Consider the following 26855-nt stretch of genomic DNA (forward strand, 5'->3'; position numbering starts at 1 on the left):
TCACAGTTTCCTCCCTCTTATTTGAGAATCAAACGATTTGATCTCATTCCGTTCATTTTTGGTGTTAGTCAACCGAGTCAAAATGTAAAGAAAAATTAATTTTAAAAAGAATATGTGTTTCTCCACTTTTGTTTTTGTCTACGATCTTTCAAATTTGAATTAATTTATCCTTAAATTTTTGACTTGGTTGACTAACACAGACGGAGGGATTAAATTGTTGACATAGAAAAAAATTTAGGTAGACTCAGTCCACCACGTCATCTGTGAACTAAGCCTATCACATAATGACACGTCATTAAAATGATGGCAATCTTGTAATATTACTATTTAAAAGTGTAAATAAATAATAAACGAATTTATAAGACTGCTATCATTTTAATGACGTGTCATTATATGATAGGCTTAGTCCACAGATGACGTGATGGACTGAGTCTATCTAAGAATTTCTCTGTTGACATAATAAAAAAATAAAAGATCAAATCGTCTGATTTTCAAATAAAATAGACCAAAGTATGAATTATGGTAAATATGAGAGATTGTAAAATAATTTTTTCTAATAATTATTGTATTCTAGATTCCGCAGAATTACTAGAATTTGGGACTATAATATGCATAGATATTCTTATGATTGTGTTTTTTTTTAACATGATTTTATTTCATTTAATTTGTTTAAAATAAAATGGTTTGAAATATTTGAAAAGGATAAATGAATATATGGCTAAAATTAATCCATTAATTCTATATTTTATGGATTTGAAACTTTTAGATTAAATAAAATTTGTAAATTTTAATTTTTTAATCCAAACGCTGTCTATACTGGGATATGTGATAAGTTTTTGGATTATGCTAACTATATGTTAAATTAGAAATATAACAACTTTTCTGCATTAGCAGGATCCGCATCCAATGTATCAAATTTTTTTTGGATGAATACTAATGTAATAATTATATTACCATATTCTCATGTGCTTATCTCTTTTTTCTTTACTTATTATAAAATTATATTTTTGTGATTCATCAAAAGAAATAATTTCATTTTTATGCTTCAGTATATCAAATTTCAAGCGCATCCCTATTTTTCCTATATTTGTCTTGTTTATACTAAATCAAAAAGTGAGGTATTTATGAAAACAACCCAATTAATAATAATAATAATAATAACATATCAATATATATTATTATATTAATTTCATTTTTAATATATTTCTAATAATATAAATATAGTGACAATATAAATAACTGTTTAAAGCAAAAATATCTTTTTATCTCTGTTTTTCCTGAAAAGATAGTTTAAATTGAACGAATATCGTTTTCGGATTATGACAAATATGGTAAGTTAGAAATACATTAGTACCACCACTACAAGGAATTCTGTATTTGGCAACAAATTCTTTTGCAGCTAATTTTTTTTTGCTGCAAAAAAATATTTTGCTGCATTAATTTCGAAAGTTGCTGCCATTAGTTAAGTTATAGCAGCATTTTATAGTAAATTTTGTTAACAATTACTTAAGGCAACGTTTTATTAGCAGCAACATGCCACAATTTTTTTCTTTTGCTATATGTTAATACTAACAATTTTAGCACTATTAGCAGCAAAAATATTTACTACGAATTTTATTATTTCTTGTAGTGCACTTTCCTGCATTAGCAAGACACATCCAAATTAATAAAATATCTTGATGAATACTAATGTAATTATATTACTATATTTCTCTGTACTTATCTCTTTTTTCTTTACTTATTAGTAAAATTACATTTTTGTGAGTTATCAAAAGAAAGAATATACATTTTTGTGATTCAGTATATATCCACCCATTTTCCATATATTTTTCTTGTTTATGCTGAATAATAATAGCCATGATGATAATAATAATAATACTAATATAGCAATATTATTACATTAATTTCATTTCGAAACATTTCTAATAATGTAAACTCAGTGACACTATAAATAACTGTTTAAAGCAAAACATATATTTTCATCTCTGTTTTCCTTACAAAAAAAAAACTCTTGGATTATATTAATACATAAGTTCGGAATCAATCATCTCAAAAATGCCGACTGTGTAAGCATATTTTTATTTCTTTTACTAAAAAAATAAATAACTTTTGTTGTTATTACTAATATATTTTAATTTGGGTTAATTGTAAATTAATACATAAACTTTTCCTAGTTTGCAATTACAATATAAATTTTAAAATTTGGAAAATTGGTATACCAACTAATTATGCAACAACACGTGGTTGTATATTATAATGTTCACATTAGTGTTTTTCGAGTTCGGTGTACCAATTTGCCAAAAAATGAAAGTTAATGTACCAATTTGTCAAATTTTAAAATTTATGTTGTAATTTTAAATAAAGATAAAATTTATGTATTAATTTGCAATTAATTTTTTTAATTTCTACATAGCTACTGAACTTGTTTTACAATATTCAATGGTTTTGCATAGGGTTATGAAAAAACTTAACTGATTTTCGATCATGAAGAACGGTTTTTCAGATTTATTATTTTTATATTAGTAAAAGTGTTTATCATTATAAATATCACACCTCTAGTTTTTTTTAATAGTGGAGATGATGTATTTAGAAGCTCACATTTTTTCATTAGAAGTAAAGCTCCTTTTATTTTGCCATCCATTTTTTATGACTATGCTAAAATGATCATTATTTATCAAAAAAAAAAAATTAACCGATTTATTCTGATTGGTTCTGTTTGCCTGTTTGGTATTTTAAAAAGGTTAAAGGTACAAAAAGATTCAAAATATTCAAAAAAAGTACATAAAATTACTTAGTTTTGTTTTTGCTACTTAAACCCTCAACGTTTCTAAACATAGTAAAACATTCCCAATTTATTTGGAAAGGGTACTTAAACATTTCCGGCGTTTTTTTTTATATAGTCTCTCATGTTATTAGTTATTTTAATGGAATGGTTGTGCTCTAAATCAATACAAGGAATTACTGAGGATTATTTGTTTTTCGTTATCTGGGAGCTGTGGTAAGTGAGAAACAAACGGGTTTTCAGGAATGAGTTCATTCAGATGGAGTCCTATTTATTTTGAGTATTTCTAGAGCACTTATGTTTATTCTTTGTTCCATTATCCGGAAATGGTGTTTTTAGATGTATTGATTGTTTTGCAAAGTTGCATTGACTTTTTTAATTTTTTCCGAATCTTTACATTTCACTTCTTGTGGTTGAGCTTATTAACAATCATTTATCTATAAAAACAAAATTAAGGGCTCAAATGGCTAAAAAAACTAAAACTTATGTGGACTTTTTAAATAAGTTGAAGAATTTTTATGCTTTTTACCTATAGAAACATAAGTCCTTCTAGTGTAGTTTGATTTTGAAAAAATAAATAAATAAGTGAAGTTTTAGTGTAAATAGAACAGAATAGTCAAACCCTAGTTCAATTATATTTGGAGTTTTAATTGTTTTAAATTTTTTGATTCGGTTTAGCTTTAATCGAATGCACATTCTTAATTTTGCATGTATCAAAAAAAATATTTTAATCATAATAAAATTAACTTTCTCAGCACAAGCATATTCATAATCATTTATTTATGTTACATTTTATTTTAATTTATTTTTATACAGTACAAACATCCAAAACTGGAGTAGTGATACACAACACCACAGCAAGAAAAAGAAGGTTGTGTTCATAATGGGAGCAACAGGAACAGGGAAAACAAAGCTTTCAATTGATTTAGCAACCAATTTCAAATCTGAAATCATCAATTCTGACAAAATTCAGGTATACCAAGGCCTCGACATTGTAACCAACAAAGCTACTGAAGCTGAACGCAAAGACATTCCTCACCATTTATTAGGGTTTCTTCAAGATCCCGAAGCCGACTTTACGGTCCAAGATTTCTGCACCCAAGTGCACAAGGCCATGAACCATATCATCAACGATGGTGGCACTCCGATTATCGTCGGTGGATCGAACAATTACATAAAAGCCCTCGTGGAGGATCGATCCTTTAAGGACAATTTCGACATATGTTTTTTATTGATGGATGTTGAGTTGTCTGTTTTGCATCGCTATGTATACAAAAGGATTGATGTAATGGTGGAATCCGGACTTGTCGATGAAATTCGAGACTTTTTTGTTCCGGGAATCGACTATGGGAGAGGGATATGGAGAGCAATTGGTGTTCCTGAATTGGAAAAATATTTTCTTGCTGAGAAAAATAATGCTGATGAAATTACCAAGAAAATGTTGCTTGAGAATGCAATTCAAGAAACCAAAGAAAATACTTGTAAGTTGGTGAATTGTCAGGTTCAGAAGATTAAGAAGTTTAGAAATGAATTTGGATGGAAATTGCATAGACTGGATGCGACTTGTGTTTTTGAGAAAAAAGGGAATGAAGCTGAGGATGCATGGAAAAAGATGGTCTTAAACCCTAGCTTGAAAATTGTTGCTGATTTTCTTGAATAATTTGCATACTAGTTTAAACTATTTAGGAAAATGGAATAATGACTTTATGTCTATGCTTTCTGATTACTGAATATATGATTCTAAATCATATCATAATAAATATTTTTTTCATTTTGGAAATTCTTATCTTTACTTTTTGTCTTTTTAAGTATATTCGTAGTAGGGGTGGGAAAAAAAACCGGTCAAACCGATTAACCGAACCGAAACCGGAAAACCGAACCGGAAAATGTGGTTAACCGGTCCAACGGTTTAGGTTTAGGTTTTGATTTTTAGTTTTTATGGTTAATGGTTTAGGTTTAGGTTTTGGATTTTTAAAAACCGTGGTTAACCGGTTAACCGGTTTATATATATATATATTCATATATTTTTAATAATTAATAAGATATATTTTATGATCTATAAAATAATATTGATTTTATAATATACACAATAAAATCTAAATGTAAAAATATATTGACATATATTTTATTTAGGAATATTTATATATTTTAGGAGATTTTATATATGAAAATATTGTAAAAGAAATTTGTTTTCCTTATTAAAATATTTACTTAACAAAAATAGGAATATTTAAGTCTATAAATAGTAGAAAGTGGACGTGAACAACACTACAAACAATTCAAAAAATACAAACCTAACTTTAATATTACTCATAAATTATTATTTTTTTTTTATAAATGATAGATGTATTAGCTCAACCACAAAGAAGTGGATGGCAAAAGGCCGGAACCAAAAAATTAAGAGTAATTACAAAAGAAATCGAAGCATCTAAAAACATCATTCCCTAAGTAAGGAAAATCATGATGCTGAAATTTAAAAAAATCTACAGCCTTACAAACGCTCGAAAATGCAAGAGAATAAACATCGACTTCTTCATTATTAAAAACTCTTCTGTTTCGTGCTTTCCATAAGTTCCAAGTTCCGAAATACCAAATAAGCTTCCATAGAGTACTCATAAATTATTTGTAAATAATAATAGTTTTAAATATTTGCATTGATTTAACTATTTATAAGATAGTTTAGATTTATATTTTTTTAATATAATTTGAATTTTTATAGTTTTTTTTGTTTGCTAAAAAATCAAATAGAATTAAAAATATATCTTTTTTTGTCTTTAATTTTTCTAATGGTTATATGGTTAAAAACCGCAAAACCGAAAAACCGAACCGTTTTTTATGGTTAACCAATTTACCGGTTAACCGTTTAAAATTTTAGGTTTAGGTTTTTAATTTTAAAAGCCGTATTATAATGGACCGGTTTATAAATTACCCTCATGGACCGGTTAACCGGTCCATGCCCACCCCTAATTCGTAGCCGCAAATTTTATTTCTATTTTAAATTGAAATTAAAATTAACTCTAGTTATACAATTTTATTCTTAATTTGTGCCATTAGACTATGTGATAATACATAAAATTTATAATGGCTTAACGTACATTTATTTTGATAATTGAATGGCGCTCTTTGTATTGATAGTTATTTCTTGAAAGTGTATTTTCAATGTAAGTTTGTATAGTCTTTTTGGATCAATTTTAGAACGTATTGATCGCATGGAAGACAATTTAATAAGACATACATCATTTGGATTGAAAGATTTTAAAGAAATAAAATTTATAAACTATTTACAATTTATAACTAAAATTCTTCGTTAGGTAAAAAAACAAATAGCATTAAAAATCTATAGATTATAAAAATGTCTCATCCGTCAAAATAATGGGGAAGTTGAACATTTTCTACAAATGATGAATTATGTCAAAATTTAATTATTTCAAAATCATAAATTTCATATTTTATGGATTTAAAATCTAAACATGATTTATTTGTAATATATTTTCTTTTGGAGTTAATGTAAATCTAGGCTTATAAATTCAACAGTAAAATTGGATAGAATAATTTTTTACATTTATAATTTAGATGATTTTATCAAATATATCTATAAAATATAATTTCGAGATTTTGGTCCGTTAAATTTACAATTTGGAACAAATATATCCAATCTCAAAATTATAAATATTTTTAAAATTTATTTTTATAAGTTTTTATTGAATAAATAATTATTTTATACAATTGATTTTTAATTTCAGTTTAAAGAGAATTGTTTGGTTTAAAATAAAACTTATGTGTTTAAAAAAGAATTTTAAATAGATGTACGGATAAATTTGTTTCAATTACCGGATCCAAATATTGAAATTGTTTAATAGTAAATTTAATAAAATTGTTAAAATTGTGAATATAAAAAATTATAATTATGACTAAACATAATAAATAATCGAAACAATAGTTTCAAACTGTTATGTTCAATACAATTTGGGTGGTAGGTTATTAGTAAGCGGCAGGAGTTAGTCTTGATCTGGTACGTTGGTCAAATCATTAATTTATTATAATGTGTTGTATATAATGAAAAAGTTATATGACATTATTACAATTTATAAATAAAATGTAAATGATAACTATTAGTATTTTTTTTTTGTCAAAAATAGTCTACTCTAATTGTTAGTTGGAGTTAGCGGAAATTAATATTAGACATTTTTTAAATAGGCACACTGCCCGTGAGTGTTGAGGATCGAACCCTTAAGCTCATACAAATATCATTAGAGTTTGGCCAATTGGGCCAAATCTTCAAGTATAACTATTAGTATATTCGGTTAAATATTTATTGAGCATAAGCTTACTTAAAGGATAATTATAATCCATTGTTATTTTTATGTTTTAATTTAATAAGTATTTATTAATTTATAGGATTATATTAATTTTTTTTTTATAAATTAAGATAAAAAGAGATTTTTTTTTAAAAATAAAATTAATTAAAAGCTGATTGATCAGTCAGTACATAAATTTAATAATCGAAGGGACACGCCCCAACCAATTAGATAAACTAAAATAGTCATATGCTACCACATGAAATTTCTATAGTATGCATCTCAAATAAGCAAAAAGTTGTTATTGAAGGCATTCGGTTGTTATGATAATACTAACTTTAATCGCACGACTTCCACAGCTAGAAGGTATCGTTAAAGTTCCTGATCACATTTTCTGTAATATATCTCTTCTTTTGAAGATTAAAGACATCATCGACATTGACGCAAAACATACCTATATTTAGTGACATCTGTCGTAAGATGGCGACTCTTATTGTTTTTGAGATCCAAGTCGCTTGCACCGCAAAAAACAATTTCATCTCCAAAGATGAAAAACAAACTATTTTTAATTTTGATTAGATCATATCTAATCCAATTAAAATACTAGGAAAAAAATAATTTTTAAATCTAGACCAAAAATGGCAAAAAGAGAAACTTTAGGCTAATAATCACCGACGGTCCTCGACTTTTACCCCAAGCTTCCATAAACCCCCTATACTTTCAAAAACTTCCCTAAACCCCCCAACCTTTGTGGCGGCGCCATTCACGACCCTTATAGACGAAAATACCCCTCAACGCCGTCATGTTTTGACGGCTGTAAATATATAAAAAAAAAACGGCGCCAGGTGTCCACTAACACGTCATTAAATATCTCAAAAAAAAAATAAAAACACCTAAAATGCCCCTAAACACTCAATCAAATCGAACCACACCAATCGAACCCAACCCACCCGGTCAATTTTTCAATCACCGTAGCCCGCCGTCACGGTCCACCATCGTCGGCCGTCGCCCTCCGGGCATCTATTCTTGAAGGAACGATTTGTTCCTTCAAGAACATATCTTGAAGACAGTCGTTCCTTCAAGCGTCTTTCTCAGACGAGCTGAGAAGACCGGTTGGTCTTCTCAGCTCGTCTGAGAAGACGAGAAGACGACCTAATTGGGTCGTCTTCTCAGGTGAGAAGGCGACCCAGCTGGGTCGGCCCGGTTGTCTTCTCACCTGAGAAGACGACCGGAGAGGTCGGATGGGTTGGGTCGAGTGGGATAGGTCAGGTGGATTGGGTGTTGGGTTGATGATTTTGGTTAGGGTAGATTTTTTTTTTCAAATATTAATTTGGGGGTATTTTGGGTTTTTCAAATTTTTAGTGTATTTTGGTGACGTGTCAGCTGACATGGCGCCGTCAATTTTTTTTTTTAAATAACTGCCGCCAAAAAATGACGGCGCTGAGGGGTATTTTTGTCCATAAGGACCATGAATGAGCGCCGCCATAAAGGTTGGGGGGTTTAGGGAAGCATTTGAAAGTATAGGGGGTTTAGGGAAGTTTGGGATAAAAGTCGAGGACCGTCGGTGATTATTAGGGTTTTAGAGGTTTTTCAAAGCTATCTTAATATATACATTTTTTGTTGAATGGACAATTTAAAAAAAAAACAGAAAAACATTTGTGTATTGAAAATCCTACGCGCGGATTATAACTATTATTAATTATTTTATTTTAAAAAAGTTCTTTATTTTATGTAGTGAAAATAGGAAAAGCGTTTGTGGGTATAATCGAACCCACGACCCAATAAATCTCTACCTAATTTATATACCATTTAAGTTTGTTTACATTGATCCAAAAAATAAATTATATAGGCTAATTCCAATTTTAGATCAAGAGCCATTTGTTCATTCTTTTAATTATTATTTATTAGCTAATGATTATATTGTTTATTAGTTAATTATTATTTTATTTATTAGCTTAATATTTATCTAAATAAAAAATTGTATCTTATTAGATTATATTTTCTATTTTATGGTTTGTCCCTTATAAATAGTTAGCTTTAAATTTATATTTGACACAACTCAAATAAATCAACAGAAACAGTACTTTTCTATCACCAATTCCAGCGATTGGTTGACTTAGCAGTGGGAGTAGTTTAAATATTAATCTCGCATGAGACTCGCCATGTCTAAAGGCTGAAGATGGGTTCGCACAAATCCCCAATAAAACAGACTCCTATAGGATTCAGTAAATATTTGGAATCAAATACAAAATCCGTCGCCAAAGACCTGATTCCATAGAAAAGGAATAATATCTAGAAGACCGGATATGCAGAATTATTTTTTTATTCGGAAATAAACTCCTATCTAGAAAGATAAGTTTTTTAGGAAGACATTCTTAAATAAGACTCTCTTTGAATAAGGATTCTTTCACATATTTCAATCACAAACTACTAGAAATGAATCATTTTTCTATTTGAACTCTTCTAGATATTCCCTCATTACTACTATATAAAGATCTTGAGATATGTCTAAACACACATTACTTTTAATATACATAAATATGTTGCTCAGAGCATAAATTGATTTTAGCATCGGAGAGTTAATCGGACAATCACCATCAGATTGACTATATAGCCTGTTTTGCAGGTTTAATTGGAGATTCAGAAGGCATACCGCATCAAGAAGCAAGTAAGGCAACACAACAAACTGTTGCTCAATCTTCTACTGCTACTGTTTAAGTTGGATCAATGAGTTGCTCATACACCTGGATGGATGACATAGAGAAGAAGTACCGCTGTTGATGAGCTGGAAGTTGGGAAAGAACAGCTCCTAATGCACTTGCCCTATTTTTAGTTGTTAGGTTCATTAGTTAATTTGTTAGTTTATATCATACACTTTAGATGTTTTTAATAATCTGGTTTTAGTTTTGCCACATCAGCAATTAGTTAATTATACTAATGTAATGATTATTTATAAAGTCCAAAAAAAATCATTAACTATAAAAATAAATTCCAAAAGATACGTTTAAATAGAAAATTTAATATATTATGACAAATAATAAAATTATCTAATCCAAATATCACAAAAAATAAATTAAAAGATATATTCATAATATTGATCAAAGGATATAGTTTATGTAAAAAATAATTTCAAAAAAAAAACAATTATATGATACCAGCAACTCCATGCATATATATACACATTATATATTAATCAATCATATATGACAACCGACATTCTTTAATTTTTAATATTTGTCAATGAGAGAGTTATTAAAGGAAGAATGTATTTTTAAGAGAGGGAAGAATGTGTTAGACATGAATAAATTTTCTAATAAACATATCGAAAATTTTCAACTCTTACCTAATCTTGGTTGGTAGGAGTTGTTGTCGAATTTGCAGTTTGACCTTCGCTTTTTATATTGTTAATGACGTGCCCTTTTTTGCTTCTACTTTTTTCTGCGTTTCTGGTGCTCAAGTTTTACACACATTGCTATATCACCCGTGACGAAATTAAGGTGGGACGAGATGGGGCGGCAAAATAAGATCGCGTATTTTACTTTTTGGCGATTAGCATAATAGCAATATAGTGCGGATTTAAATGAAATATAAAATAAATTATAAATTTTAGTATGATTTTAAAACACTAAATTAATTTTCGTTTAAAAAATATTAATATGAACGTCAAAATATATGTTGTTTTGATAGCTATATATAAAAAATAGGTTAGATTGGTATATTAATTTGTCAAAAACTGAAAGATGATGAATGATTTTATCAAATTATATTGTTCGTGTTCTAATTACAAAACATTGAGATATATAAATTTTTTATGATTACTCCAAAAAATCATAGGATGAATAGAAATATACAATAATATTATATTTTATTATAATTTATAATAATTTTAAAAAAATAAGAAACAAAATACAATACATTATTAAATTTAATACTTTTTCCATATTAAATATATAGATAACTAAGAACACATATAAAAATTACATTTATACTTACACTTACACTTATTTGATACAATAAAAAAATTATTGGTGTTTTTAATTTTCTATTTATATGATAGTTAATTGTTCAAAAAGCAAATGATTGTCTATAATCCAAAATAAAAATAAAATTCAATTATTTTCTATTATAATTTGAAGAGAAAGTGTATTAATAATATTATTTAAAATTTAACATTTAGAAGATGACTAACAACCAGTGTTTTAAAAACTAAATCAGTGACCGAACCGGTAAAGCCACTGAATTCCGGTTCAACCGGTTCAATCGGCGGTTGAACCGGTTGAGCAAAATTATAAAATTAAAAAATTTGTTGGAGTGATAACACCTGTAATCATCTCCTTCATATGAGAGATTGTGTTATTTCTTTTACTGCAACATTATGAAATTCAACTGATTTAAGTATTATTTAAAAAATTTCTTTTTTAAAATATTATTGTTACCATTTAAATAAGAAAGTTGATTTGCGTTTCTATAAATTGTTTTTTTTTTACACCATTCGATATTAGTAATTGTTACCCATTTATATATATTTTATTTTCTTTTTTTAGTGGCTCAATTTTAGCTATTTAGATCCTTGATGATTTCTTTCTTTTTTTGTAGTTTTTTTTCCTTAAGATAATTGTTTTATTCCCACTTTTAGTTTCTTGCCATTAATTGATTCTATTTATAGATGTTGAAATTTTTGATTTGCAAAAGATTTTGGATTGGGATTCCCTTAAGTTCATTTGAACTTGAGGGGGTCATGTTCGCGATTTACACTGTTCATTATAAAATGAACGGTGTAGATTAATTTAATTAAAATTGTGCTTTTTTGATCTACACTGTTCATTTTGTAATAAACGGTGTAGATCGTGAACATGACCCCCTCAAGTTCAACTTGAGGGAATCCCAACCCTTCTTCTTATTCACACTTAATTGATGATTGCTAAAATTGTAACTTTTGAGATGTATTAAAATTACAAATTAATATGAGTCTATGAAGATTTCTTTTTAATATGAGTCTATGAAGATTTCTTTTTAATATGAGTCTAGTTAATTGGACCGGACTGATGACCGGTTCACGGTTGAACCGGCCGGTCCCGTCCGGTTTTTAAAACAGTGCTAATAACTAATTCTCCATAAGTTATTAAATATAAGTAGGCTCACTTGTTAACCCACTTGAAAGATAATTAAAGTCCCCATGTGTTTACCAAAGGAATTATCTATCTACATGTAGAAAGTTGGTTGCATAAAACACAACTTTCCTAATTTGAATGAGATGTTTTTGTTTATATATTCATACGTTAAGCTTTTGAAAATGTTATATGATCGCTCTTATCTTTCAGAATTGACCTTTTATATAATTGGGTGGCCATTAATTTTTTATTTTATTTTATTGAACATTACGTTATTTTTTATTTTATTTTTTATGAAATTGAACATTGCGTTATTGTTTAAATCTAACGCAACAAAATAACACTCTTCTAAGTCGTTAATACATTATAATTTGATTTAAGTTTTACATTTGAATCTTTTTTCATCGTGGTAAAGATTAATAAATATTATTAAAACGAACTTATTGTATTAATCAATTAAAATTTCTCAGTTAGAAATATATAAATTTTATTTTTGCACAATTTTTATCAAACTCTCCATTTTTTCTTGAGAGACAGTCAAAATTATCTGACCTAGCTAGCGAATGATACCAGTCATATGGTATTTAAATAAAGAAGTTTAAAATTTTGTACAATAATGAAAAATAATGATATTCAAAAATATAAAAGAAAGTAATAGGTCACCAATAAACTATAACTCATATGGTATAAAACTCGAGCATCATTCTCTTAAAGTCGTAAATTTAATTCCTCCCGCAAACGCTCCTCTCTCCGATTATCGAAATAGAAATAAGTTTGATATAAAAACGGTAGTGTGCACAAAATGGAAGTGGCAAGTACATGTGCTAAATTTCAAGTTAGAATCATAGTGTATAACAAACTCTTTTAAAAATTAAAATCTTGAAATATGAATGATCTCCACTTTTCAAGCATATATTATAACAGAATTTCTTTACTCCCAAGAGTCCAAAACCTCACCAAACACAAGAGGTAATATTTCTTTTATCATTGCTATTACATCAACCAATAATCAAGAATCATTTCATGAATGTTTTTAATGAATCTAAGCCAATCTTTTTATTTTTTCAGTACATAATAAAGACTCAAAACGTTTCAGAATCTGAGAAAATTTGGTGGGTTTGATCCGATGGAGCATAAAGATGGTTCGGTTGAAGAAACACATTTTGGAATAGAGATGCAGCAGGGGAATGGGGGGGCGGTGAAGAAAAGAGAGAAGGTGGTGAAGAAAAGCTGGGATGAATCTAAAAAGATGTGGGAAATTGCAGCTCCTGCTATGTTAACTGCAGTGACTCAGTTTTCCATTGGATTTGTGACTTCTGCATTTGTTGGACATTTAGGAGAGGTTGAGCTTGCTGCTGTTTCTATTGTTCAGAATGTTATTGAAGGCTTTGTCTATGGGGTTATGGTATGTGATTTCTCAACTCTCCAGTTGTTGTTTTTTGTGTTAGGCTTTGATTGGATTCGGATTCGGTTCTGAATTGCACGGAACTTACGTTTCGGTGTTTCGTTTCCTTTTACGTAACGTTTTGAAACTCTGAAATTCTATATTCATAGTCTATTTATAGAGAAAAATGTTTTTTGTCATTTCCCGATTTAGCGTTTTCTCGTTTGAGCATTTCCGTTTTCGTGTTACATAGAATCCGAGTCCTGAAACTAATATTGAGAATAGAACAAATTGGTGTCAAACATCAAAAGCATTTTTGTTTTCAGTTGTTCAGAATGTCATGTTACCGTAGAGTCCTATCTTTCGGCATTTCATTTTGGTTTTAGAAAACAGTTCTTGAACTCGAAAACTTTTTATTTGTAACTTATTCTTATAAAAATTATGCATTTCACCGTTTGCATTTGAAACTCGTAATCTCAGAGTTCTGAAACTAATATGCAAAAATGAAAAAACAATTTTGATGTTGAAAATCATAAGATCTTTATATTTGTATACATGGCTAGAACCTGAGCTAACATACGGAAACTTGTCGGTATTAGCTAGGAATGGGAAGTGCCCTGGAGACATTATGTGGCCAAGCTGTTGGTGCTGGACAGTTTAACATGCTTGGAGTCTATATGCAAAGATCATGGATCATTACTGGAGTCACAGCATTGTGTTTAGCTCCTTTTTATATTTTCGCTTCGCCATTACTACAGCTTCTTCGTCAAGACGTAGAAATTTCGAAGCTTGCTGGAAAATACTCAATATGGGTGATTCCTCAATTGTTTGCCTATGCAGTAAATTTCCCGGTACAGAAGTTTCTCCAAGCACAGAGCAGAGTTTGGGTTATGACAATGATTTCCATTGTAGCCCTTGCATTTCATGTGCTTTTGAATTGGTTGCTTATCACAAAGCTCGAGCATGGCCTACTTGGAGCTGCCATTGCAGGGAACGTTTCGTGGTTGATCATTGTCGTCGCTCAGGTAGTTTACGTGGTTTCAGGATTTTTCCCGGAATCCTGGAATGGTTTTTCTTGGTCAGCTTTTAAGTCATTAGCTGGCTTTGTAAAGTTATCTCTTGCATCAGCTATAATGTTATGGTTAGTACTCGAAAACTTCTTTTCGACTAAATCTGTTTCCAGGATTTTAGATTATAATAGACATTTCTCGATTTTACGATGACAGCTTGGAGTTATGGTATTTCACAGCTGTGATTCTTATGGTGGGCTGGTTGAAGAATCCAGAAATTGCAGTTGATGCCATTTCCATTTGGTACCAGTTTTCGCTTATCGTCTATAGGAATACAGTTTTTACATCAAATCTTGTATCTCAAATTTGTTCTTTATTGCAGCATGAACCTGCAGCTATGGACATTAATGATCGCTCTCGGTTTCAATGCATCAATAAGGTCAGTTGCTTGCTTCAGTATTTTCATCTAGCTAATCCGAAAACAATTAGAAAGAATTCATCGACGAATTTGATTGCAGCGTACGAGTTTCCAATGAACTCGGAGCTGGAAATCCAAAAGCAGCAAAATTCTCCGTAATTGTGACGGTTCTAACATCCACAGTGATTGGAGTAGTATGCACAGCTGCAATTCTGGCAACCCAAAATGAGTTTCCAAAAGTGTTCACTAGCAAACCAGAGGTGATGAAGGAAGCATCAAAGCTCGGTTACTTCTTGGCAGCAACAATCTTCCTCAACAGCATCCAACCCGTGCTGCATGGTAACTAAAACTGAATCTGTGCTCTAACTAATCGTTTTTTCCGATAAGCTAAATTTGTTGTGTTAATATTTGCAGGTGTAGCTGTTGGTGCAGGCTGGCAACTTTCAGTTGCGTTGATTAATATTGCCTGCTACTACGTTTTAGGTCTTCCTATCGGTGCAATTCTAGGGTACAAGTTCAAGCTTGGAGTTAAGGGCATATGGACAGGATTGTTGGTCGGTGTTGTGACGCAAATAGTCATTCTTATGTACATCATGTTCCGAACGAATTGGAATAAAGAAGTAAGTCTGCAATTCTTTTAACATATCAGCTATGTATAGCAACATATGCAACACGGAGAAAGGGAAACCAGAAACATGAACGAAAAAAACAGATTTTTTTACATGAAACCCCAAACTTGTGGGATTCGAGAAGTTTTTGACGTACTATAAACAAAAAATATTCAGTAATAGGAAACACTTGTTGACAGTTTATATGATTTCGTCTTTCGCCAAGATTAACAGAAACCTTGTTTTGCAGGCTGTGCAAGCTGAACAGCGAGTTAGAAATTGGGGCGGTGTCGCTCCCGAGCCTCAAGAAAATGCGTCAGAGGAAAATATAAGTGAGTGATTGATATAGTGTGAAACCAAAATTGATCAATACCATATCATCTGGTTGCTGATTTACAGAGCAGAGTTGTCAAAGCTGCCTCCTATATTCTAATATTACTCTGTTCAGTTTCATATATACTTCACTGTTCTGTTCTACTGATCCTTAATCCTATATTATGACTATCCAGTTTTGCAATTACATCATAGATTAATTTTCATGTAATACATACTTATTCAATAAACTTAATCCTAATGATAAGAAATACTTGCGATTTTAACAATTCTAACGAAAAAATTTAATTCTATCATTTACTAATATGTTCAATTGTAAACAAGTCTGCATGACTTCACTATCTTTACTTACAGTGTCAGATGGTAACAGAAAGTGGTAAATTTGCAGCAACTTTTTTTTTTTTGAATCTACTTTCAAGGCTCGAAACTGAGATCGAGCCTCATGAATGCACTCGGAGAGCCTTAGCCACTTGGGCTAGGCCTCGCTGGCATTTAAAGCAACTTATATATCAATTTTACTGCAATCGTTCTAGAAAAGAATTAACATAACTAATTACCTAATAATGCATTAATTCAATCAATCTAGAGAAGAACCAACACAATTAGTTGATTAATAGTTCATTAATTAGCAGATTATCAGTATCATTTACGATTAAATAACAGCTATGTAGACATAAGCACGAGCCATTATATAAATAATAATCATGATTATGAAAATTTTAAACTAATACAACGAATGTTTGATGTTATAACGAATCTTAGCTTAACAGCATTGACATAAGCAGATATGTGTAGAACTGTGGACAGATACGTAAATTTCTGGTCCGAACATGAACTTGCCAGAAATTTTCGATGCCTTAACCCTGACTTTCATCTTCTAAAACAACAATCTCCTATAAATATCATCATTCGAAGGGTATGATGCAGATTTGAAACAGACCTATTTTGTTGATGATACAGTCGGTTACAGATATACATAGCACATCTGATATACTACAACCTGAATTTACGCCAGTTGGAGAGTTTCCTCGCGTTTGATTTCGAACACCTTCACAAGGGCATCTTCGACAACCTGATAAATTTAATCAGACACAAACACAAAATTAGTTTATGTGGACATTCATGGGCTTAAGTATGATATTATCAAAGGATACAAGTTACATATTTGACATCATCAAACATATTACATAGCTTACAAGTTTCCAGAAATAGGAGTGTGCATTCAGTTAAAACTGAACTGCAAGTGTAATTATTTTCAAAATTAAACCGACCAGATTTTGAAATTTTAAATATTTCAAAACAAACAGAACCAGTTGGTTTGGTTCGGTTTGCATAAACAGTGAGCTGAAATTTTTATTACTCTCAAAATAGACAAAACAGAGAGAAAAAAAACCTGCTTTTCTTTTTTATAATTTCAACCCGAACCAAACCAAATTCGTCGATTGTTTGATTCGGTTTTTGCACCATTGTAGCAGTAAAGACATTAATTATTTCAACATTAAGAAGTTCCAACTAAAAATTTATGTATGTAATATGTCCAGATCTGCAGGCAGACAAAATTTAACAGAAACAACGGACTAGATGAATTACCTTGTCCGGAGTAGAGGCACCAGATGTTACACCAATTGTAAGGGGACCTTCCGGTAGGAAATTTTCTTTCTCAACCAACTCCCCATGCTATCAAAATAATTAAAACCAGGACGAGAAATAAGAAACCACAAAACTATTGAAGCGAAAAAGAGTATAAGGATCTACACTTACATTCAATTTATAAGCTATTTTGTTCCCTGGACCAATCCTCTGTTCACTGTCGATCCAGTATGAAGGAATTCCGCGAAGCTCCGCAATCTCTTGGAGATGTGAAGTGTTGCTTGAGTTCCATCCACCGATAACTAAGATAAGATCCACCTTCTCCTCCACTAACTTAAACATAGCATCTTGTCGCTCCTGGAAAATAATGCATAAACAAAAGTTGCATTTAGAAGACAATATAAAAGCAGCCGAGCCAGAATTATGATTTTTAGAGTCTATTAATATAGTCTATAGATGATTGATATCAGGCTTTACAGTGACAACTAGGAAGATGACTATAGAAGCAGATTTATGTTATATGGTTAAGTAACTAATATTCAAATCCATTTTTCATCTATACGCTCTCTTTAATAAAGGTTCTATACAGGTCTGGTATGGTGTAGCCAACTTATATAATTTTCCAAGAAAAGGAACTGAGATTCCGGGATTTAACAAATGAAAACAAGCATGGAATCACGTAACGCTTGTTGAATTTTCTAAAGTCCCCTTTGCCAATTATTGCTGAACTTGCCTGAAAGATATATTTTATCTTCTTTCCGGGAAAGAATTTGCTAACCAAGTTCGCTTCTTAACTCAATGTGTTAAGAATAAGTAGCATCTATTCAACTCTCTGGCCAGAGCCGAAGTTAAGAAGCTAGAAACAAAATTCTCCCTTAATTCTAATGAAAAGCTAATGAAAAAGCAAACGAGAAAAACAACGATTCTCAGTAAGAAAATTACTTGAGTAGCATCACAGATGGTGTTGAAGCTAATAAAGTGCTCGTTGACATTTTCCACGCCATACCTGCGCATCATGGTCTTCTCCGCCAATTTACCTGCAAGACAAAAAAAAGTTAAACATAACCAAATATTTCCAAATCACTATTGCATTGTAGGGGAAAAGGGGATGGTACAACATAATTAAAACCTACCAATATCTTCAGTCTCCCCCTTGAGCATAGTAGTTTGATTTGCAATACCAACTTTTACCAGGTCAACATCTGGATCAAATCCCTTAGATACTGCATTTTTAAATTTCTGCAAGCAAGCCATGGTTTATCTCATAAGATTGATTCTACATAGAGACGAAAAAACTTAATCTGAAGGTATAAAAGCTGACCTCAAGGAACGCCTCTTTGGTTGAGCTAGATCCATCAAGTTGGCCTCCAAGAATGTAATCACACACATATGTTGCCTGCATGAATTGAAGACTTCTTAGAACCAAAATAAACAGCAACCATTAAGAACTTTTCCTTCAAACTGTCAATATACAGAGAATAAGCTCTGCTGTAGATCTGAATAAATAAAAGAAAAATAAGAATAGGAACCTTATGCTTTATAAACATACCTCTTGAATATTCTTCACAATAATATACTTTCCAGCGAAAGAAGCAGTAGCTACAGTTTCCTCATGAGAGTATTTACCATGAATGATTGAAGTGTAATCTCCCTTTTTGTGCTTCTCAACAGTATTCCACACCTTCACAATTTTAAAAGGGCCCATATCATCAGCATACACAGATGAGCCGCGTATGAAGATCATAACTACATACGCTATGTAGCACGAGAACAGAAATAGGCAAAATGTATAACAGCAACTCAATATTTTTTTATAAGAATAGGTTATAAATATAGAGTTCTGGTATTTCATAAGCGTTCTTGGAAATGGAAACAAATGTCAAAATGTAGAAACCAACAAGTTTCCGTGCAACATAGGTCATAAGAGCTATACAAATGATTAGGCAACAAAACAGCTGAAAATCAACTCAAATATACCTTTGATACCCAAGGGCAAGTAGTATCAACAATTTGCACTTTCCTGTCACTCAAAGTTAACATCTCATCCACAGCAGCACCAAAAGCCGGCAAAATCACAACATCACCACTATCCACAACTTCAAACTGTTTCCTTCCTTCGTCAAGAGGAATATTTTCAACTTTCATATCTTCTAAACGCTGCCATAGACAACATGAGAGTTTCAATAACAGTTACATCAAAGAAAAAAGACGACAGACCAACACGACAACACCTTTCTTACAGCTAAATCAGTTTTAACTAACTTTCAGAAACCGGGTAAAGAGATTAAAAGGTCATGTTACTTGAGATCATAAAAATCAGCTCCTCTTATCTCAACTCTTAAAAAGTCCAAGTTCAACAGCAATACAAAGAAAGTAGCTATAATATCAGAGACTTCTTTGTTTTACATTCTTGAAACTCGATATCTTTAGTATAATCAACGAATAAAACCGGTAAATCATATTTAGAAATCCAGCCTAAAAGATCCAATATTCAGAATTCAAGTAGATCATCTTATTGGGACAATCACTACACTAGCTTAACTATAGATCATATTTCAGTTAGTCAAATGGATCATGAAACAAAGAAAATAAGTGAAAGAAAGTAGAAACCTTATTAACAGTAGGATTATGGATAATTTCATTAGTAAGCCAAATCTTCTGATCAGGAAACTGTTTTCTAGCTTCATAAGCAATCTGAACAGCCCTCTCAACACCCCAACAGAATCCATAAGACTCAGCTAATTTCACAGTAACATTTCCCCATGTATACTCAAACCCATTCTCCTTCAAAGTCTTAATAATATCACCTGCCAAAACAAAAACAAAAAAATTCTTACAATAAGTCAACAACAAAAACATGAAAAACACACTAAACTTTATCAAGATTCTAATCATAAAGTTAAGAGCTTTATACAATTCAAGAACAAGAGAAACAGAAAATAATTGAACTTTATCAAGACCTAGATAACAAGGACACAGTAAACGAGACACTTGAACACGGACACAGGAAACCATGTTATTTTAAGGGTTTTTTATGTCAAAAATGAAGTTGAAGTGTCGGAAACGACAAGTGTTCGACACGTTTTTTAATGGGAAAGGTTGATCGAATGAAGTGTATGTGCTATCTAAATCAAGACTGATTAGTATAATTCTTGACCAATAGGCTAAACTTTATTAAGATACTAATCATAAATTTAAGAACTCGATACAATTCAAGAACAAGATGAACAAATAAAATTAAACTTTATCAAGAACAAGTTACAAGAATTAAAATTTATCAAGACTGAAAATAAAATAAAAATACTAACTGGTATATTCTTGACTCATGAGTTCAAGAGTCTCCTCTTTATGACCAAACCCTCTACGATTATAATTCTTGCTTCTCGTCAAATTATGTCTGAAAACTTTAGCATCAAACTCAGAATCCATGGCAACAGAACCCGAAGAAGATGATGAGTCATCCCCACCAGCTGAGCATCTGATAGAGACGGATTTCCGCCGAAGAAGCGGAGCAGAGTGGGCGGCGTCGCGAGAAAAAAGATCGGAGCGGAGAGAGACACGGCAGAGCTGGAGGGAGATTGCCATTGTTGACAGGAAGAAACAAAGCAAGAGAGTGAAAGGCTGGTGTTGAAGAATGAGTTATTTTTTGGAAATTATATAATCTCGTGTTTCATGTTTTTTTAAAATAATTTAATTTCTTTAAATTGTTAAATTTTAGTTTATTTAAATTTTTTTATGTATGATTTAATTAAATTAATTGATTTAAGGTTTATTGTTTTGGAGTTTTATGGGTAGGGATCAGAGTTTATGGTATAGTTTGGTTTGAATTGGAATATTATTTATGACATGAGATGAAAATATTACATATTCAGTTTATGTTGCCTGTTTTGGTGATGCTAATGTTAAATTAGTCATACTTGGCTAGCCCTGCCAATTTAGAATTGGATTAATTATTATTATCTTTATAAATTTAAGTTTGGATTATGATTTTTTTCCTGTAATTTTTAAAAATTGTTTTTCTTTGACTCTAATATTTTAAGTCTTTTTTATCAATATTTTATGTAAATTAAAGAAGTAACTAAAATACGTAAAAACAATAATAATAGTATGCAAATACTAAAAATATTAGAACATGTAAAAATAATAATTTATTTTTAAATTAATTATTTATCATTCTTTGCGTAAGCTATTGCATCTCAGAAATAAAAAAATTTAAAAAATGGAAATAAAATGAAACATTTCAAACAAAAAATGTACAATGAGTGCATTCTTATTGTTAAAATTACAGTATTAATATAAACCAATTTAATCCAATTTTATGAGTACTTTTTAAATTTTAAATTTGATATCCGAATTTTTTTTGAAGATTACAAAATTGACCAACCTTAATATAAAAAAATGGAAATACTCTATGAATAGAACAAAATCTTGCAAAATTTACATCAAGAGACTCTATAGTCCATACAGCAAAAATAAATAAAAAAAGGTGTTGTTTGTTGACTAAAATGGTGGATCATACTATCTCTATTAAGTTTAAAACTATAAGTTGTTTCCGGTGGCTACAAAATGTATATGTCAAAGGCTGCGATGTAAATTTATTTTTCTAAATAATCTCCATTAACTCCTTTATAAAATACATATATGTAATTTAATTAATATTAAATTATTTAAAGATTATATATTTAGAATTCAAGCTCTAGCCTAGAAAAATTAATTAATTAATATAAAATAATAAATTTTGAACTTGATTTAAAGAAAAATACATCAATTCCTAATAATTAGAGTTTATTATAACATGAAAAACAACATTAGATTGTCTAAAAAGGTTACATATGGTTTTCTCTCCACTTCCAAATGTGTGTAGTACGCTTAATTTTTTCAGTTTTTTTATCATAGTCATGAGTTTAGAATTCAATTCTTTAAACTTCTTTTCTTAATAAACTAAATATAAATTCTAAATAAATCTTAATATGAGAATATTTAAATGTCTATATAACGGTGAAATTAAATTATCTTTAGAAAGAAACATTAAAATTTTATCATTTTTTAATTTATCAAGTTTAATATTTAGATGTATTTGACTTGACATTGTGAAGTATAATTTTTTAATTCTAATAAGAAAGAAACAAATATGATTAATAATTTTTAAATTGTAATAATATATATTTTATTATCAAACTATAGTCGGAATATAAAATTATTTATTTTGTGGAGTTATGACATAAGGTTGGAATTGAAAGAAGAAATGGTGATTAGTCCTAGAAGAATATAATATTACATGGTCAAAAGTTACAAGCTTTGTATAAATTATGTACAAGATTGAATGCTCCAAAGATTGGGAGAACGCCAGAGGAGACTAATAGTAATACTCTGCGGCTTGACTAATGTAAGAAATTAATTAGATCTGTAACTATAATATAATCTTATAATGTAACCATAAAGTATATAATATGCATGAGACATTTCTTACAAGTTACAATCAACTTTGTGTTAAATGATGCCAAAATTGAAGTAAGACTAGGGCAGCCCATATCACACGTAGTGTGACTCGTCTAATTACTAAGTAATATTCAAAATATTAGTTAATTAGAAGTAGTTTATTTTATTTAATATTTTAAATAATTTTATTGATACTTTAATATTTTTAATTGATAATCAAATTATAATTATAGAGAATTTAAATAGATATCAAATAATAATTAAAATATCAATCTATTGAAAGTAGTTTAATTTATTTAGAATTCCATAATATTTATTAAATATTTAAAATAGTCTATTTCAATTAGTACTATAAAAAATTATCTTTGCATAGTAATTTATTTTAGTTGGTATTTTAACTTTAATAATTATCTTAATATAATAGTTTATTTTAGTTAGTACTCTAATTTTAATAATTATTTTAAGGAGTATTCCTATTAAATAGCACCACCTTTAGCGTTTTTTTCAATTTAAACACATATTACAAAGTGTCTCAATTGTTAGCCCAAACTTTCCAATCCTTTTAATTATTAGCACATGTCCCATTTCCGGCATCTGATAACTCGCCGGATCGCCTCGTTAGCGTCAGCGTGGCCTTCTTTATGCGACGTCGTTTTGAATTATTCCTACCAAATAACACAAACTACCATTTTATTTCAAATATCAGCACAACCTTTCAAATATTTTTAAATTTTAGCCTAAATTTTGTTTTCGGCCATTATTAGAATCACAACTAACCCTACATCACAGTCATAGATTTACAACCCAAAAATCACAGCCATAAATTCACAAACTCTAACATCACAGTTATAAATGCACAACTTTAACATCGATATCATAAAATTAGAAGTGATGTACCTCTGAAGCATATGCTTGTTTAGAATACCTAACAAAATTTTATAACATAAATTCACAACCTTACCTATGTTATTTTTTATGACAAATATGCATTTATTTATCTATCTATTTATAACTGTATTATATGTGGTTCATTAAGTCTCTTATCCTTTCACATTTTCACTTTTATAATGATTCATAAACACCAAAATCAGTGGTGTTGCAAACGAAACTGCATGCAGGAGAGATGCTTACAGTTACCGAATGCTATGTATGCTATCAACTATCAAGTCATATAAGTACAATACGTTAATAGTTGTGTTAATATCGTCTACTTCATCTTAATAATGGGTCATATAAATGCAATAAGTTAGTTTATTGACATATACTATATATAACGGGTTATATAAATGTCGCTCTCATGCAAACAATTACTATTTTAGAAATAAATATTATATTTGATATTTTAATTAATTTTAAATGTAAATGAAAATAATTTATTTAAAGACAAAGTATTATATTTGATATTTTGATTAATTTTAAATTTAAATAACGGGTCATGTAAATATCTTAATTAACATTAATACATATAACGGGTCATATAAATGTTGTACGTGTGCATAGCACGTGATAATAATAAATTAATATTATATATAACGGGTCTTATTAATATCACAAACGTGGTATAGTTTTTATTTAAATGAAAATAATTTATAATAATTTATTTATAAATAAAGTATTATATTTAATATTTTAATTAATTTAAAATTTAAATAACAGGTCATGTAAGTGTCACTCATGTGTGTAACACGTGGGGAAACGCTGGTACTATATATAAAAGTATGGATGGTGGGTGGGACAGGCACATTTACGATATTATCTTCTTCACTTTATAAAATATAATTATTAATTGAAAAATATTGATATAATTATTAGAAAAAAAGTACTAACTAAAATAAACTACTATGCTAAGCTAATTTAGAGTACTAATGTAATAACCCGAAAATTTAAGGGTTAAAATATAACCACGTGTCTAATATTTTATTAGACTGGAGTAGGTAAATTAAATTTAAAGATAAATTTAATTTACAAGTGTCCCTAAAATTATATTATGGCTATAGGATTAAAATTTAAATTTTTAAAATTTAAATTTGATTAACTATATAGTTAATGAAGACAATATGGATTTATGAATTGGGTGCAGAATAATTCATAAGTCTCTAGCAAATATTTTTGGTACTAATATTCGCAAAATATTTTAAAAAGGTTATCGTGAAAATTTGATAAAATTTGGAAGCAGAAATTTTATCAAGCGCAGTTAATGCGGAGTTAATAAATCGAAAATAATTTATTAAGAATAAAATATAAATCGGATGGGAATAAAAATTATATTTTTATTCTTATTATATTTTATTTGATTTTTGATAAAATTTTCACGAAATTTGAAATTCGTTTCCATTTGGACTACGGACGACTAGTTTACAAGTTGGTTTAAAGCGCATGATTGAGCTAGTACTAAAGTGTAATTTTGCCAATCATATATATATATATAACATTAGGTTATAAGAAATAGGCTCAGAAGCCATATTTCCTTTCCTTTTCAAAAGGAAATAAAGAGCAGAAGGCTCTATTCGTGCGGCGACTTAGGTTTGAAATCCGCTCGATCCGTTTCTCGATTCTAACTCCGTTTTTTCGACGATTACTCAGGTAATTGAGGTAGTATACCCGTATTTAACGTATATTTTGATATATTTCGATATATTTCGAATATATATTCGTTTATAAACGGTTACCGTATCGAATCGAACGTAAACGTATTGGTTTTACGTTTCGAACGTGATTATGGATTGATTGGAATGTGTACACGTGTTAGGGGCGGAAAAACGGAGTTAAAGCACATCGGAAAGCCCGGAAAATCAACTTTCCCGGGACTTTGCACTCGGGTGCACGAACGTGCACCATCTGGGGTGCACGATCGTGCACCGTGCCGAGATGCCGATAAGGGGGATTCTTTTCGGGGCTTTTTGTCCAAAGAACTTGACGTAATTTCGTTAATCCGAAAACGTTTTAAAACGATAACTTGTTTTGGAAGAAAGTGAAAAGGTTTTATAACCTAAACCTAAAGACTTTTAAAAAGATATTTTAAAAGTAAAGTTAAACGTTTATAACAGACTTTAAAATAGTTAAACTCGACGTTTAAACGGTTTTAATTTAGCAATCGGTTTTGCTAAATACTTAGTATATGACTGAGAATTGTTTTGACAATTGGGTCTATACTATAAATGGTTTTCTTTAGGTATTGTGATACCAAAAATAACTTCTAGAGAGAAGTTAGAACGTTCTCTCAAAATGAGAATTAATACTATGGCTTTAAAAGAAAACAGAGCATAAGTGTTACGTGTTTATATGATTATATGTTTGACATATATCTGGGTTTATGAACCTAGAAATTTTATAAAAAACATATATTGATGTGTTTTATCCTGTTGGCTTCGTGTGTTTAGTCCGATCAGCTAGCCAGCAGTCTGACCTCAACCACAAGATTAAGTTCCAGACCTAGCGGTGTTTGTGAGTTCATTTGTTTACTTTTGAATATTAGTATGCAATTGTTCTTAAATCCATAAATCGCACTAAGTATGAAACTTAGCCAAGGAAGATCCACTAAAACAAGCTATCTATTGGGCACCAATACGACTGTGTGGTCACTGGTGTTAATGAACTAGATGAGAGGTAAATATTATAAGCATACATATTGAGATTAAGTTTTAAGCCAGATGCTTGATAAGCGGCTTAAATCTAATGGGTAGTTCTGAGGTGGCAGTGATTTAAGTTCCGGCCCAGCAACCTTATACATAGTCAAGATGGCTGTGATACATATGTATACAGCTCATCCTGTATTAAACAAGAGTTGTGCATATGCATTATATGTGATAGCATTATAACGTAACATGACTAGGGTTTCATTTGGATCGAGGACTGGTAATATTTTTATATATACCGATATTT

At 29.9% G+C, this 26855-nt stretch overlaps 3 protein-coding genes across 4 annotated transcripts; 2 read left to right on the forward strand and 1 right to left on the reverse strand.

Annotated features, from left to right (window-relative positions):
• Positions 1–3245: 3245 nt before the first annotated feature.
• On the forward strand, positions 3246–4442 carry LOC126681979 (adenylate isopentenyltransferase 5, chloroplastic-like). The gene is made up of 2 exons (XM_050377535.1): positions 3246–3286; positions 3641–4442. The coding sequence occupies exons 1-2, from the start codon at positions 3246–3248 to the stop codon at positions 4440–4442; spliced, it is 843 nt and encodes a 280-aa protein (XP_050233492.1).
• An 8563-nt stretch (positions 4443–13005) lies between these two features.
• Positions 13006–16213, forward strand: LOC126680616 (protein DETOXIFICATION 33-like). Of its 2 annotated transcripts, XM_050375766.2 has the most exons (8): positions 13006–13160; positions 13260–13596; positions 14175–14716; positions 14802–14888; positions 14968–15024; positions 15104–15342; positions 15418–15623; positions 15862–16213. In XM_050375766.2, exons 2-8 carry the CDS (start codon positions 13318–13320, stop codon positions 15949–15951), a joined length of 1500 nt encoding a protein of 499 aa, XP_050231723.1. In that variant the 5' UTR covers positions 13006–13160; positions 13260–13317; the 3' UTR covers positions 15952–16213. The 2 variants fall into 2 exon arrangements, with proteins under 2 accessions (XP_050231723.1, XP_050231724.1); XM_050375767.2 differs by lacking the exon at positions 13006–13160 and having other exon boundaries at positions 13506–13596; positions 14179–14716.
• Positions 16214–16612: 399 nt separating this feature from the next.
• On the reverse strand, positions 16613–21174 carry LOC126680618 (4-hydroxy-3-methylbut-2-enyl diphosphate reductase, chloroplastic). Its single transcript, XM_050375768.2, has 10 exons — positions 20843–21174; positions 20145–20341; positions 19512–19691; positions 19084–19215; positions 18856–18930; positions 18668–18773; positions 18477–18571; positions 17706–17891; positions 17535–17621; positions 16613–17016 (listed from the first exon to the last, which is right to left on the reverse strand). Exons 1-10 carry the CDS (start codon positions 21117–21119, stop codon positions 16951–16953), a joined length of 1401 nt encoding a protein of 466 aa, XP_050231725.1. The 5' UTR covers positions 21120–21174; the 3' UTR covers positions 16613–16950.
• Between the last annotated feature and the right edge of the window lie 5681 nt (positions 21175–26855).

This window comes from Mercurialis annua, linkage group LG5 (genome assembly GCF_937616625.2).
Source record: "Mercurialis annua linkage group LG5, ddMerAnnu1.2, whole genome shotgun sequence".
NCBI classification, from domain to species: Eukaryota; Viridiplantae; Streptophyta; class Magnoliopsida; order Malpighiales; family Euphorbiaceae; genus Mercurialis; species Mercurialis annua.